Here is a 15,220-nt window from a genome sequence, read left to right on the forward strand (position 1 = left end):
CAAAAGGTGTGACTTCTTTAGTGCTTGTTGCCTATTGGAGGGTTAAAGATCACAAGCCTTTGTTTTCCAAAAGTGTATAAAAGCTATGCTAATTTGTGCACTGGAGGATCTCTGGATCCTCACTGGAGCTCTTCATGGTATTGGACCTGGGTACTTGAGAGACCGCCTGCTGCCAATTACCTCCAATAGACCGATTAGATCCCACAGATTAGGCCTCCTCCGAATTCCATCCGCCGGCCAATGCCGACTGGTGACTACCCGAAGGAGAGCCTTCTCTGTGGCTGCTCCGACCCTCTGGAACGAGCTCCCCGTGGAGATTCGAACCCTCACCACCCTCCAGGCCTACCGCAAAGCCCTTAAAACTTGGCTGTTCCGACAGGCCTGGGGCTAAAGAGCTTTTGCCCCCCCTCTCGAATGGTATGGTTGTTGTGTGCTTTTAAATTGTGTATTGTTCTGTTCGTCTTTTTTATCCCTTATCTGTACCCCCTTCCCTTGACTTGGATTGTGAGCCGCCCTGAGTCCCCTTCGGGGAAAAGGGCGGCATATAAATGCAATAAATTCAATTCAATTCAATTCAATCTCGATTTGTGATTTAGTCTCAAGAGCACAACTCCTTGTGCTGGACAGAACAAAGAGGTTGCAATTTCCCACTTTGTGCGACAATTGGCTACTTCGCACCAAGAAAAAAAATAAATCTAGTATTTGGCTGGACCCATCCATAGTTTGACCAATAGTTTCATCCTTACTACCTATGTATTCTGCACATGTAAGGAATTCTAATCACAGGTAAGCACAGGTAGTCTTCAACATAAAACAGTTCATTAAGTGATTGTTCGAAGTTACAATGTCACTGAAAAGAGTGACTTATGACCGTTTTTCATATGTATGACATTGCAGCATCCCCGTGGTCACATGATCAAAATTCAGATACGTGGCAACTGATTCATATTTATGATGGTTGTAGTGTTCCGGGATCATGTGATCACCTTTTGCAACCTTCTGACAAGCAAATGGGGAAACCAGATTTTCTTAACAACCATGTTACTAGCTTAGCAATTGCAGTGATTCACTTAACAACTGTCTTGCTTAGCAACAGAAATTTTGGGCTCAATCGTGGTCATAAATTGAGACCTTTAAGTCATGTAATCATATCCTCAGATTAGGATCTATAGAGAAGTATTTTTCTAGTTCTCCCTTCAAAGTGTCCAAAACGAGTAGTCATTATTATATTTTCTACATCAGAAGTTGTATTCAGCAGGTTCTGACAATTTCTGGAGAACCAGTAGCAGAAATTTTGAGTAGTTTGGAGAACTGGTAAATCTCTGCCTCCCGAGTCCCAGCTGATCAGGAGGAAATGTGGATTTTGCAGTAACCTTCCCCTGGAGTTGGGAGAGAATGGAGATTTTACAGTATCCTTCCCTTGCCTACCAAGTTACGCCCACAGAACAGATAGTAAAAAAAAACTGAATCCCATCACTGTTCTACATTTCACTTTTATACACTATATGAGGTCATATTCTGAATATTATCTGTCTCCGTCATTCTGGGAGATTGGATGATCCTAGATTTCAATATGACTAGGACCCTTATTTATTTATTTTTTAATTGAAACTTATATGGCTGCCCTTCTTATATGTCCTAACTTTGGACAGCTCACAGCAGCTAGAATAAAAAATACTGTATAAGAAACAATATAAAAGGAACATTCATGTCCAACATCAACATCCCAAAGCCAACATCATACCTTGTGTAATTTTATAGACTCTTTCCCCAATTATATCTGCTTGTCAGCCAAACCTGCAGAAGTGGTATCTAAGTAAATATATTCACATAAATGTAAAGTCTGAAATGTTAAGGTACCTGAATTAATAAAAAATATAAAAAGGTGACTGGTTATATATAACAAATTAAAAAGTTAACCAGATGCTATAAAGAAAAAACTTCCACAAACACTAAAACTTGTCTCATCAATGGGCAGATTACACTAATGATGCAAGAGGGGGTGCACAGGTTAGGTGGTCTTACTAGAATGGACTTTATAAATTCATATTAGCTTGGCTTTTCATTCTAGTGCCCTGGAGTTCCAAAGTTGACTTTTAGCTGGAGTGAACTTTCTCTCCAACTTCCTCATAAGTATTAAAAATAGGGCTGAACAGTGTGGCAAGACCCTGTAAAGGAGGGGCACAGGAAGCCAGACGTGGGTGAGAGATAGAACAGAGGTAAAAACTGCTGACAGCTTAAGACATTATAGGAACTTCTCTTTCTTGTATTTTTCCTATGTACTTCTCTGTAACATTCCAAATGAACTTCCCCTTTTTGAAATGTCATGTTTGTCTCGTGTATGGAAACGCCTTGAGAATGCACCGTGTGGAACACGGCATAAAAGTAGCATCCTGGGCAGAGCCCAGGCAGTTCAGATTTTGGTGTGTGAGCATGCTGAACTCGATGCATCAAATAAACCTGTTTCTCTCACCTTCGTGGTCTCAAGTCCTGGTCTTTCGTAAGTAGATTACAAACCTCAATCTGCTGCAACACTAACACATCAGTTCTGGCCTCAAAAGATATCCCAAAAGTGCTTTTTCCAATAGGCAATTTGGAAAATTGTTCTGAGACCAGAACTGAAACATTTCTAAAGAAAAAAAAATCAAGAAAGTATAGCTGCCTTTTGGGAAAAAAAAAACACATTTGGGACAACCATGATCTGGATGATTGAGAATCTCCATAGACATCTCACCTCAAAATGTAAATAGCTCAATCTATGGCAGGTTTTCAAAAAGGTGAGTACTATACATTGGTATTACAAGGTTAATAAAAAAAGGAACACTACCAGACTCACAGACTTTGAAAAACTCAGTTTATTTTGCTGTTATTATATTCATCCTGCGGCAAGGGATGGAGACCCAACTGAAAAGTACTAGGAATTTTTCATTTCCTTTTATTCTATTTTATTCATTTCCTTCCTTTTAGAAAATGAGAGCCATACACTTGATTCAACAGCTCTGTTAGACAGCTGTGTATGTAAAAAAAGGGATGAAAATGCACTCTGCCCCTTTATGGTATTTAATGATTTTCTTTTGGTTGGTTTTTCTGTGTGCTGCCCAGAGTCATTGTAGAGTTTGGTAGCTTTATAAATGTCTTAAATAAATAAATGCAAGAAATAAAGAGACTACTTTTAATTTACTTCTGACTCACTTTCTCCACACAATGTTAAACTAATGAAACCAGTATTAAGAATGGATATAGAGCTGGCGTAAGAGACAAGAAGATCCTAATCAGCACACTTACTATTCATTGAGTCCCAACTTTACTGTTTATTGTTTTACTGACAAGTTGTTTTAAACATTACATAAAACAATATGTAACTTTGAACATAGCAGTGTATCCTGCCAACATATTTTTCTCTCAAGGTTACTGAAGCATTGCTGTCGTAAGGCCTCTACAGAATGGTTTGATTAGCCCATTAACTAATCATTTCCTATCAGTTGGCTTTACACCTACTTTTGAAACAGCTGCATAAACAGATCACATACATCTTTATATTCACTTATTTTATTAACAGTATGATCAGTTTTTAATGGGGATTTATAAAGAGAGCAGATTTGGACCTGCTATCTGTAAATATTGCAGTTTTCAATTTATTTAGCAATAGGACTCTGTGAGTACCATTTTAGCATTTAAATTATTGAGCCAAGGAATTTTTTTATTCTATTTTCTTTATACTAAATTCTAGATGATAGAGTATAACGTCTATAAAATCAACCCCTCACATCTTAATTAAGGTACTTACAACAAATATTATTTATAGAATGGCTAATAATGTACAAGTTTAATATCTGACTCCCTTTAATTACTTTTTGTGGAATTAATACACTGCTGCAAATTCCACAAAATTTCACTTTTCATTAGTTCCACAAATTTCCATTTTTTCCCTATGATACTCTTTAGAAGCAATAGGTAAATAACCAAATTGCAGCCTTCCTCGATTGAAACACTTCGGATTTTATCTGCCACGAATTGGTAATGCCTGTCAAACAGCACAACTGGATGCTGAACAGATTGGGAAACTGTTGGGAGTTAGAGTGAAATCGCAGTTTCTCTTCGTGCATGAGAAGGGAACATTGCATTTAATAACTGTAGTTAGGTTGTTGTTGGTGCAATACTGGAAGAAAAAAGACTTGCCTACAATTCAAGAATGGACACTGAAAGTCACAAATTTAGTCGAGATGGCTAAAATATCTGCATATCTTAAGTACCACTTAAACGAGAGATATAAATGAGACTGGAAAAAATGGACTGATTATATACAAAATAAATATGGGACTAAGAAATTCAAGATAGCTTATGATTAAGATCAGGAATGATATACATTGTTTAAAGTTAGCTTAGCAAGGAGGAGCTAAGCTCAATGTAAAGATGTTATCAATTTTCTATTCTTATTTCCAATATATTTTAGACTGTTTTTGTCTAAAATATATGTATGGGTTCTGGGAAGTATGGGTTCTGGGAAGTCGGGGGAGGGAAGGGTGGGGGGGTTGGGGGGAGGGTGGGAGGGAGGGAGGTTTGATGAGGGGTGTTAGATTTTAATGTAATATGATTGCACATGTATATTGTCTTCTCTTATTTTTTCTTTAAAACTAGGATATGTTAAGTATATTGTTATGGAAGTATAAATACCATTAACATAGATTGGAGTTTGCTCAGAAGCGGAAATACACCAATGACAGGAAGAGTGGGAAACAGAAGGGAGAAGAAAGATGGGAAGAGAGGGATAGGAGAGGGTAAGGGGGGAAGATGAGGAGGATAAGGAGGAGTGGAATGTAGAGAGAGGAGGAGAAAGGAAGGGGAAGTAGAGTAGGAAAGGATGATGGAGGGAAGAAAGGAGGTAGGAGAGAGGTAGAAGAAAGAGGTGTATGGCGAGCAGAAGAGCTAATAATGGGTTTTTATCTTTTTGGGTGTTGATGACAAGAGGAACTGATGTGATTGCTACTTAATATAATAGGATACTGGCTATGTAATAGTATACATGTGATTGTATGTTATGAAAATGGAAAATAAAAAAGTATATTCAAAAAAAAAAAGAGAGAAGGGAACATTAGCGATTGATGCCGATCACAGATTTACAGTGTAGACTGGACTCACAGCCACAATTATGAAAAGTAATCTTCCCGTGCATGCCACAATCACGATTTCCCCACAGATTGAGAGGGGGGGAATCTCTTATTAAAAAATCTCTGAGATCAGTACAAGTATAAGTATAATCTTTATTGTCATTGTACTTAAATACCCCGAAATTGGTTTTAACCTCACTGGTGCAAAATTATAGCAGAAACGGAAAAAGAAAGAAAAAAAAATTAGCATGTGCATGGAGTGATTGTGGTTGTATTTAAAAGTCTGACAGCCCAAGGATAGAAATTATCTTTAAACCTATTTGTTCAGCTGGCTAGACTTTGATGCCTTCTGCCTGATGGTAGAAGTGCAAAGAGACACTGACCAGGATGTGAATCATCTCTGAGTATCTTCTTTACTCTGCTAAAGCAGCTAGATCTGGCGATGTCATCCAGTGATGTCAGAGGGCAACCAATGGTTTCTTGTGCCAAATTGATCACTCTCTGTACGGCCTTCCTGTCCGCAGCTGTTAAACCAGCATACCATACTGTAATACAATATGTGAGCGGCTTCTTTCTCTGATTTTTAGGGTTGTGGGTATTTTGGGGGGGAGGGGTGTGGGAAGTTATCACCCAGCCCTCTCCCAGAAAAATGAAATATCCTAGGAAATATTGAAAAGGCAGAATATTTCTCTGGATATGAAAAGAAAGAAACATGTTTTAAAAAACAGAATAGTTGCCTGTAGCTTCCTGCCCATCCCCACTGTTAATGGGCCATTAAGAAGGCCAAGCTAGTCCCTTTTACATAATAAAGACTTCTCCACTGCAGCCGAGGGGGGATGGGAGTAAAAGCATAATAATATTGGCCCTTTACTCAACTGACCACATGGCATCTGAGAACTCAACTAAACCTGGATTCAAAACACAGCCCAGAGAGTTGCCCCTGCGTGGCCCCATGGGAGTCTGACAACCAATCAGAATACATTTCTTACACAGGAACAGGAAACAGAGAGGTGGGACTAAACAGGGTATAAAAAGCCTAGCAAGCCCCTCCCTCAGCCCTTCTCTTCTTCTCCACCAACATTGAAGCATGTGATCACCTTTTCTCTTCAGGGCTCAAGCCATGTGGCCCTGTCCAACAATAAACCATCTTTCCAAGCAGCCTCCATGTCTCCAGTGTCTTTTTCCCCACTTGGAGCCGAACCCAGAACAACATTTCTTTCATCAGGGGAAAAGAGACAAAGCTCTATTGAAGGATAGATAAATATTGCAATTGTTACTGCATTTATTTGTAGCCAGAAGTCTCCAAACTTGGCAAATTTAAGACTTGTGGGCTTCAACTTCCAGAATTCCCCAGCTAGCATGGCTTAGCCAGATTGAGTGGAGCTTCCAGGAAAGGCTCTTTAGTCCACGGTAATTCCGAACCCTAATTAAGGAGCGGTATGCTTTAAAAACAAACACCTAAAATATACCAAAATTTAATACATAACCACATACTGGCATTTCATTTGCTATTTCTAAAATCCTCCACTGACATTAAATCCTTATATCCTAATTCTAGCTAAACATCCATATTTAATAACAAAGTTTCCTATCCTTCTTTCCAAATCAGTTTACAATTTATTTACATCTCATTTCCTTATATTGTACCCATACATGTATATACGTTATTATCATTATCCCTCCTTTGACTATATCCTGCATCATATCATGATGGTATATTTTATGATGAAGGACGTTTAAACCAGTGTTTCTCAACCTCGGCAACTTGAAGATGTCCGGACTTCAACTCCCAGCATTCCCCAGCCAGCATTCGCTGGCTGGGGAATTCTGGGAGTTGAAGTCCGGACATCTTTAAGTTGCCAAGGTTGAGAAACACTGGTTTAAACAACTACAGCCAAATGAAAATGGAGGTACGATGATGGTAATAACATGTATAAATATCTGAGTTAAAAATACTTGAGTTAATATGAATTATGCTTGATGACTGGGGAAGAGATGCACCAAAGTCTTTTGTAACCAACTGATACACTTTCTGCAGTATGTCAAAAAGGAAGATTTTATGTGTTGTGTTTGTTTTGAAAATAAAAAAAAAACCTTTAAATTAAAAAAAAGCCTATACGTGGGGCGCCCTTCGCGTCAGACTAATCGCGACAGGAAGGCTGTTTATAATGGAGAAGGAAAAGCAAGAGGCGGATACTGTTGTGAAATAAGCAACGGGGGGCGGGGCAGGGGGCGGGGCGGGGGGCGGGGGGGGCGGGGCATGGAGCTCGTAAAGCCCTACATTCTTTCAACCGGGAGGGAGGGAAGTGTGTGGGGGGGGTGGAGGAGGAGGAGGAGGAGGAGGGGGCAGAACAGCAAGGCAGGATTGGCCAGCCCTGAGGAGGGGTGGAACCTCAATTGACAAAGCGGAGCGCACGAAGGCGAAGTCGACGGCGAAGCGGCGCTCTCATTGGACGCTCCTTCGAAGTCCCGCCCCGCCGCGGCCACGCCCGCCCGCCCGCCCGCCTGCGTCCCGTGCTTCCTGGGTGCCGCAGTGGAGTTCGAAGGGTGTCCAGCTCCGGGGATTTGGCGGCAGCGGCGGCGGCGCCCGCGCGCGCCGTTTTTCCCCCCCCTCGCGAGCGGGAGATGTTGGAGAGTTTGCGCGAGCGGCTGCTGAGCGTCCAGCAGGATCTGAGCTCCGGGTGAGGAGGCGACCGGGGAAGGCGGGGTGGTGGTGGTCGAAAAGGCGGTTGCGGCTCCCCTATAATGCTCCCGAAAGACGCGGGGAGGGCGGCGCTCGGTCGGTCGGTCGGTGGTGAGTTTGAAGTCGAGGCGCCGGGAAGACTTGAATCGCCGAAGCCTTGAGGGTCGCGTTCCCTTAGAAGCCCCCCAAACTGCGTCAATCGCTTCGGGCAAGCAACTGCCAAGGGGCGGTGGGTGTAACACCTGACGCCTTTACGCGCCGATAAGCCCCCTCCGGACCCGGTGGGCTGAATTTAAAGGCCTCGGCTACAAGAGGGGTGGTTTGACTCTGCTGCAGCCGCGGATAAATCCCGTGGTAATTCCCTGAAACTTAACCCTGAGCAAATAAAAAAGGGGACAGGGGTTGTAAAAAGTGCGGTATGCGGGGTAGTAATAGCAACCTTTCTTGACCAGAACAAGTAGTCCTTGACTTACGACCACAATTGAGCCCAACGTTTGTGTTGCTAAGCGAGACAGTTGTTAAGTGAGTTTTGCCCCCATTTTTACCACCTTGCTTGCCACCGTCGTTAAGTGAAGCCCTGCTGTTGTTGGGCTAGTTACACCATTGTTAATTGAATCTGGCTTCCCCCGTTGACTTTGCTTGTCAGAAAGTCGCAAAAGAGGATCATGTGACCCCCCCCCTTTTTAACATAAATATCAACCACTTGCCAAGAGTCTGAATTTTGATCACATGACCGTGGGGATGCTGCAACGGGTCGTAAGTGTGAAAAGTGTGTTTTCAGTGCCGTTGTAACTTTGAACACTGAACAAACTATCGTAAGTCAAGGGTTACTTGTAGTGTACTTAAGTTCAACCATATGTACGCTAGGCCTTCTCTGTGGCTGCTCCGACCCTCTGGAACGAACTCCCCGTGGAGATTCGTACCCTCACCACCCTCCAGGCCTTCCTCACCACCCTCCAGGCCTTCCGCATAGCCCTCAAAACCTGGCTGTTCCGACAGGCCTGGGGCTAAAGACTCGCTGCCCCACTTCGAATGGTATGATTGTTGTGCTTTTAACTATGTATGGTTTTTATGTTTTTGTAACTCTGTTTGTATTTCCCCTCCCTTTTTGAGTTGTGAGCCGCCCTGAGTCCCTTCAGGGAAAAGGGCGGCATACAAATAAATTAAACCTAAACCTAAACCTAACCTAGGCTTTCCCTTCTTAATATAATGTCCTAAACTGTCCTGAATTTTTGAGGTGGACTCCCTCCAAAATGCATTTTAATTTTTCTGATACGCTTACATAATAATGAACACTTCTTATTTCCGTTTTTTTAAAAAACTAGTGATTTAATTTCAATTTGTTAGTTAATAGTCTAACATGTTTTAAGATATTGTAGCGTGAGAGATATTAGTATGGTACCTGAAAGCAAGGCATGATTGTTTTAAAAGTAATTCTAGCTCTTTAAAGGAAGCGCCAGCGAAAATCAATAGGTTTTAAGTAAATGTAAAACTGAAACCTCTCTGGTACAGTTCTGTTTTCTTCCAAATGCTCTTGTGGCTTTGTGGTCAGATATTATAAAAGTGCCTTCAACAGCCAGTATGACAGAATTTTTAGTTGCACTTCTTATGAAATCTGTTTCCCAACTGCAGCTTTGTTTATATTTGTTGCTTCATGCCACTTTTTAGAAACAAAAGTGGAATCTGATTATGTTGGTAACAATCTAGCATGTTGAGGGCTAGATTCGCAAGTTGCACTGCATCGCCCCAAGCAATGTTAACCTAAGGATTCCTATTAAGATAGACTGTACTGTCATACATGGATGAGGATTCTTAGTCATCCAGGTAGAAATGTCTGCTAGTTGAGTCTTGACTTGAGTCTTGAGTCTTCAGACTGAAGAAGCTAAGCTTCTAGAATAAGCAGCGAATCATCTCAAATCAACAAGGAAATAAGTCCAGTTGCCATGACTTAATCCTTCAAACAATATTACCTGGATGACTGAGAATCTTTATTGCCACGCATTTTGAGGAAGAAACCCTGAGGTTGGTGCAGGAATAACCCTGAGAATTTGAGGAATTGGAACATTGGCCCTGCTTAATCAGGTTCCCTTAACCAACTTGTTCAGACTGAAGAAGCTACTTGGATGAGCAGCAAATCGTCTCAAATCAACAAGACAATAAATCCACTTGCCATCGCTCAACTTTCAGACTATACAGTGATCCAAGCATAAGTTGCATTGAACAATCTAGATTTAAAAGAATGAGCTATTCCAGAATGTCTTAGGCAAAATAATTTATATTTTTCAAAATGTAATAGATTTTTTCCCCATAGAGGAGCTGTGCAGTTTACTTCTTTAATATATAACTTTAAGCAATCTATGGCTGGGTTGCTATAATTTTTGTATATTTTAGTAACAGTATCTGGTAGGCATCTTACAGTGTCATATGTCTATCTTTTCAGTGACTAAACCAGCACAATTTCTAGGTGTAAATGCTATTTTAGGCTGCAGAAGATGAAAGCTTTAATATTACATGCTATGTAATATTTCAAAAAAAGATTGGAATAATACATATTATATTACTTAACTGAAGTTACCGTGTTTCCCCGAAAATACAACATGTCCTAAAACTAAGGCCATGCCAGATTTTCGCAGTGGGCAAAAATGTAAACCCTCCCCTGAAAACAAGCCCTAGTGAAGGGGTGGGTTTAGCCAGAACACGGGGCAGCCCTTCCCCAGTCACCTCAGGACTTCTTGGCCCCTTAATCGGATCAGCTGGGCCACTCCATTCACAAAACAGCTGATTCACGGGTGCCGCTCAGGCCTCTGCCTCCAGCAAACGCCGGTCGCTTTTGCAGCCAATTGAAGCTGGAGGCCAAGCAACACAACCTAAAGAGACGAGGTGGCGCAGTGGTTAGGGTGCAGTACTGCAGGCCACTTTAGCTGACTGTGATCTGCAGCTCAGCAGTTCAAATCTCACCAGGCTCAAGGTCGAGTCAGCCTTCCATCCTTCCGAGGTGGGTGAAATGAGGACCCGGACTGTGGGGCAAGTTGCTGACTCAACTTGCTAAAAAAATTTGTAAACCGCTTAGAGAGGGCTGAAAGCTCTATGAAGTGGTATATAAGTCTAATAAATAAATAAATAAATGCCTCATGCCCTCCTTACATAACGGTGACAGTCACAGCAATTCTGTCCACGGAACAGGAAAAGAAGGCATGGAAATCAATACATCTGGGACATCAGAAAAAGCGAGGAGATGCCGCTGCTAATGTGCAGGAAATCCCCACCCACAGATCGCCCTTTCAAAGAGGAGTTTCACCAGGATGAAGGCGACACAAACACCGCCTTCAGCCACCTCTTTGTCCTGGTGAAGCTCCTCTTTGAAAGGACGATCTGCAGGTGGGGCGGGGGAGATTTCCTGCACTTCGGCAGCAGCGTCTCCTCGCAGGACTTCTTCCAATGTCCCAAGTGTATGGATTTTCACGCCTATAAGAGGTCGCTTCTCACCTGCATATTCACATTGAAGACTCGAAATGGGGCGTTTTTGCAAACGGCTTGAAAATGTGGAGGAGGATATTCCTGCCTCTCACCCTGTTCTGAAGTTCAGCACAGACTGAAAGCAGGATAAGAGACAAAATCAGGGGGGATTTTCAAGCAATTTGCAGAGGGTGGGGCTGGTGGGCTTGCTGCTTCCTGCACCAGAAAAATAATAAGACCTCCCCGAAAATAAGGCCAACCCCTTATTTGGAGGGTCAAAAGAAAATAAGACCCTGTCTTATTTTTGGGGAAACAACGTATCTACGGCAAACCAAGCTCTGCTTCAAAACCGTAACCCCTGTTAGACGTAAAAATTGAAATTCAGAGAAAAGTTTACATTTGAAATTTGTGAAAAATGCTTCCTTGTTAATAAATGAAAGTGAAGAGTATGTTAATGGAAACAATAGAAAATTAACAGTGAAAGTGAAAAAATATCCACAAAAGGTAACCTTTTAAAAAAACCTGAAAATATTCTATTGCAGTGAGGATGTTTTCTTGATGTGGGGAAGATTAAAAAAGATATTTGTGGCACAGTCTGTTCACAACACCTCAGAATTATGACTTCTTCATGTGCAGAACAAGATATAGGTTTGGAAAGAAGATGGAATAGCAACAGGAAAGCATCAGGATTGATGCAGTACCTGGGCACAGTTTTGCAGTATTATTTTTAGGTGATAGAAGGAATACAAGGGGATTGGTACATTCAGTGAATTGGTATTATAAACACTGAAAATTTTAATTGGGACTCTTAATCAACTCTTCCTCTCTCAACATATGTTTTCTAGGCTGAAGATCTTCAGTGACAAATCAAGAGAAGCTAAAATAAATAAACAGAGGTACTGCTAAATATTTTAACATTATACTTTATACTGTAAAGTCTGTTTTCATTAAGAAAACTGTACTTTAATAATGATTTCATGGTATAAATTGTTCACATGTTCAGAACCTATATTTCTGTTTTCATATTGCTTGCAGGGCTTTAAAATTTGATCTTGTACAATAATAAACTATTATATAATATTACGTATAATATAAAGAACGGTTGCAGGAATAGGGCATGTCTAGTTTGATGAAAAGAAGGACTAGGGGTGACATGATAGCATTGTTCTAATATCTCAGGGGCTGGCACAAAGAAGGGGGAGTCAAACTATTTTCGAAAGCACCTGAGGTCAGGACAAGAAGCAATGGGTGGAAACTAATCAAGAATAGAAGAAACTTAGAACTAAGGAGAAATTTCCTGACAGTTAGAACAATTAATCAGTGGAACAACTTGCCTCCAGAAGTTGTAAATGCCCCAACACTGAAAGTTTTAAAGAAGAGTTTGGATAACTGTTTGTCTGAAATGGTATAGGGTTTCCTGCCAAAGCAAGGGGTTGGACTAGAAGACCTCTGAGGTCCCTTTCAACTCTGTCATTCTATGTTCCAGTCATTATTATTATACCAAAAGTATGTGTGCCACTTTAGAGAGCTGCCCTGTGTCATAAGTTAGATTGGTACAAGTAGTCCTTTCTTAATGATTGCCCTGTTTAGTAACTTCAAAGTCAGGGTGGTGCTGAAAAAGTAACTTTATGACTGATCCTTGCACTTATTATTGTTGCAGCATCAGGCATCTGGTGGATGTATAAGATTGTTATTGCATCCTGCCATCACATGATCACCAGTTATATAATTTACAGCCAGCTTATGACAAGCATAGTCAATCTAGAAGCTGGCAGTAAAATTGCAAGGTGTCGTCACATGATTTCTTGCTTAATGGCTGCATTGCTTAGCAATGGACTTGCGGTCCCAATTGTCTTTGAGCAAGGACTACCTACATCTGTACTCTGTACTCTGTAGAAGTTTGTATTCACAAGAGGAGACATAACTATGCCATTGCAAAGAATACACATTGTTCGATATGACAGCTTAGAATTTTCTAGAGGCCAAACCAAACAAATAAAAATTGCATTTCCAGTTAGCTGAATACTGCTGATGTTGTAATTATCTTTGATTTTTTTTTTGTTTTAAAAAACGATTTGTGGATCCTCCAGATCCTAAAAAACAAATTTAAAGTCATTAAGATGTGCCTATAATTTTTATTACAGGACTGCACAGAATTTACCAGAATTTTCTGCTGGTTTAGTTTTGCTGAGTAGGTACGTTTCCTTAAACTGTCACTGTTTTATGACAATGTTATTGATTTCCTTATTTTTCTGGAGGCAGAGATATAACTGCAATAAATACTGCATAGGGTATTTCCTTACTTTTATATTGTTTTATTAATCAAAAAGCAATAAATAACAGTATAAAATCAGTAATCTCACCGATACAATGGCTTTAACTTGTTAATAACTAAAAATACACTAAACGCACTAGAGTGTTTATAAAATGCAGAATTTTAGCTTTTGTGCAGTTCCTGGGAATTTCATAGTATTAAATAGACAACTGTATACTTGAATCAACTGATTGTTAGACTAACTGTGCACTAATTTGTTTGTAAATTGAATATATGTGACTTATCTCCAAGAAATAATATATAATTGCACCTTTTTATCACAATTCTATTCATATTTTTGAATTAAATCCCCTTGAGTTTACATCCGAATTGGGTGATGATTATAATCTAAATTTAGCTCCATGAATAATGTAACCACAAATTTAATATCGGTAATACAGAAAGCAGTACTTGGATAAAGTTACTAATCTTCAGGTTTAAAAACACTTTTTATTTAAGGAAAATTTATCCCTTTTTAAAGAAAGCTTATTTTCTACTTTCCCCCATTTTTTTTTTATTTGTGGAAATATAAATTGGTTGTTTAAAACTATCTACATGACCTATATTTAGAGTTTTCCAAATCTGAAGGTTTATTATTTATTTATGCTGGGTAAGTGACCACAGGAGAAGCTCAACTTTCATTTAAAATATGTGATGTTGACTTTTGCTGATCTTTTTGCTGATCTTACAATAAAATTCTGAAACATGCTAATGTAAAAAAGGTTCTGTAATGTAGTGCTTCTATAAAAATAAAGCCAACCTATATCAATGTCCATAGATTAGATATAATAAAAAATAAAAACGTCAGATCTGCAGCATTTGATATGCTTATATTTAAGAATAAATATTAATGCTATTTCTGTTTCCTTTTGGGAAGGTATGAAGATTCGTGGGCAGCACTTCACAAAGGAGCAAAAGAGTGTGCAAAAACTGGAGAGGTGATATAAACACATAATATGGAAAAGTTTAATTAAAAATGAGTACTGCTATTTCAATGTTTAGCATTTACGAATTAAGCATGGCTGTTATTTAAATGAATATTCTCTATACTGTGTTTACAGGAACCTTGCATAGCAGTTTTAGAGGCTCTGTGGTGTTAAAATATATGTGGCAACTTAGTAGTATTGCAGGTATAATGCAAATTGATGACATGCAGGTTTAAAACCAGTTATTGTACAATAAGTACAGTATCTATCACAAAATGATACCTTTGCATAAAGTACATGGCTGTTTATGAGCCTTCTGAGTTCTAAACACACACCAGGGAAGCTTCACTGGAATCTTTGAAAATAACTATGCTAAAACTTTTGCAATACAGGTGTAAATTATCAAATACTGGTAGTCCTTCAGAGGTGGGTTTCTGCCGGTTTGGCTGGGATCGGGCGAACTGGTGGTGGTGGCAGTGGGAGACTCCGCCCACCCACCTGGACATGCGCAGAAGCATCACGGGTAGAAGCATCGCGTGCATGTGCGCATGAGCAAAATAAATTGAAACCCACCTCTGTAGTCCTTGACTTAAAACCATTCATTTAGCAACAGTTAAAAGTTAAAACCACACTGAAAAAAGTGACTTACAACCACTGCAGAATCCCCAGAGTCATACTATCAAAATTTGCAAAGTCAATGGGGGGAATGCTGGTTTTCCCTAACAACTACATC

At 40.1% G+C, this 15,220-nt stretch overlaps 1 protein-coding gene across 1 annotated transcript in view; it reads left to right on the forward strand.

Annotated features, from left to right (window-relative positions):
• The first annotated feature begins 7,601 nt into the window (after positions 1-7,601).
• The window catches only part of DTNBP1 (dystrobrevin binding protein 1), a 43,151-nt gene continuing 35,532 nt past the window's right edge, over positions 7,602-15,220 (forward strand). Inside the window, exons 1-4 of the mRNA XM_032222827.1 lie at positions 7,602-7,789; positions 12,093-12,143; positions 13,392-13,442; positions 14,439-14,499. Of these exons, the coding sequence (XP_032078718.1) occupies positions 7,734-7,789; positions 12,093-12,143; positions 13,392-13,442; positions 14,439-14,499 (219 nt within the window). The 5' untranslated portion in view covers positions 7,602-7,733. The remainder of the gene's footprint in view (positions 7,790-12,092; positions 12,144-13,391; positions 13,443-14,438; positions 14,500-15,220) is intronic.

The sequence above is a fragment of the Thamnophis elegans genome, chromosome 8 (assembly GCF_009769535.1).
Source record: "Thamnophis elegans isolate rThaEle1 chromosome 8, rThaEle1.pri, whole genome shotgun sequence".
NCBI lineage: Eukaryota > Metazoa > Chordata > Lepidosauria > Squamata > Colubridae > Thamnophis > Thamnophis elegans.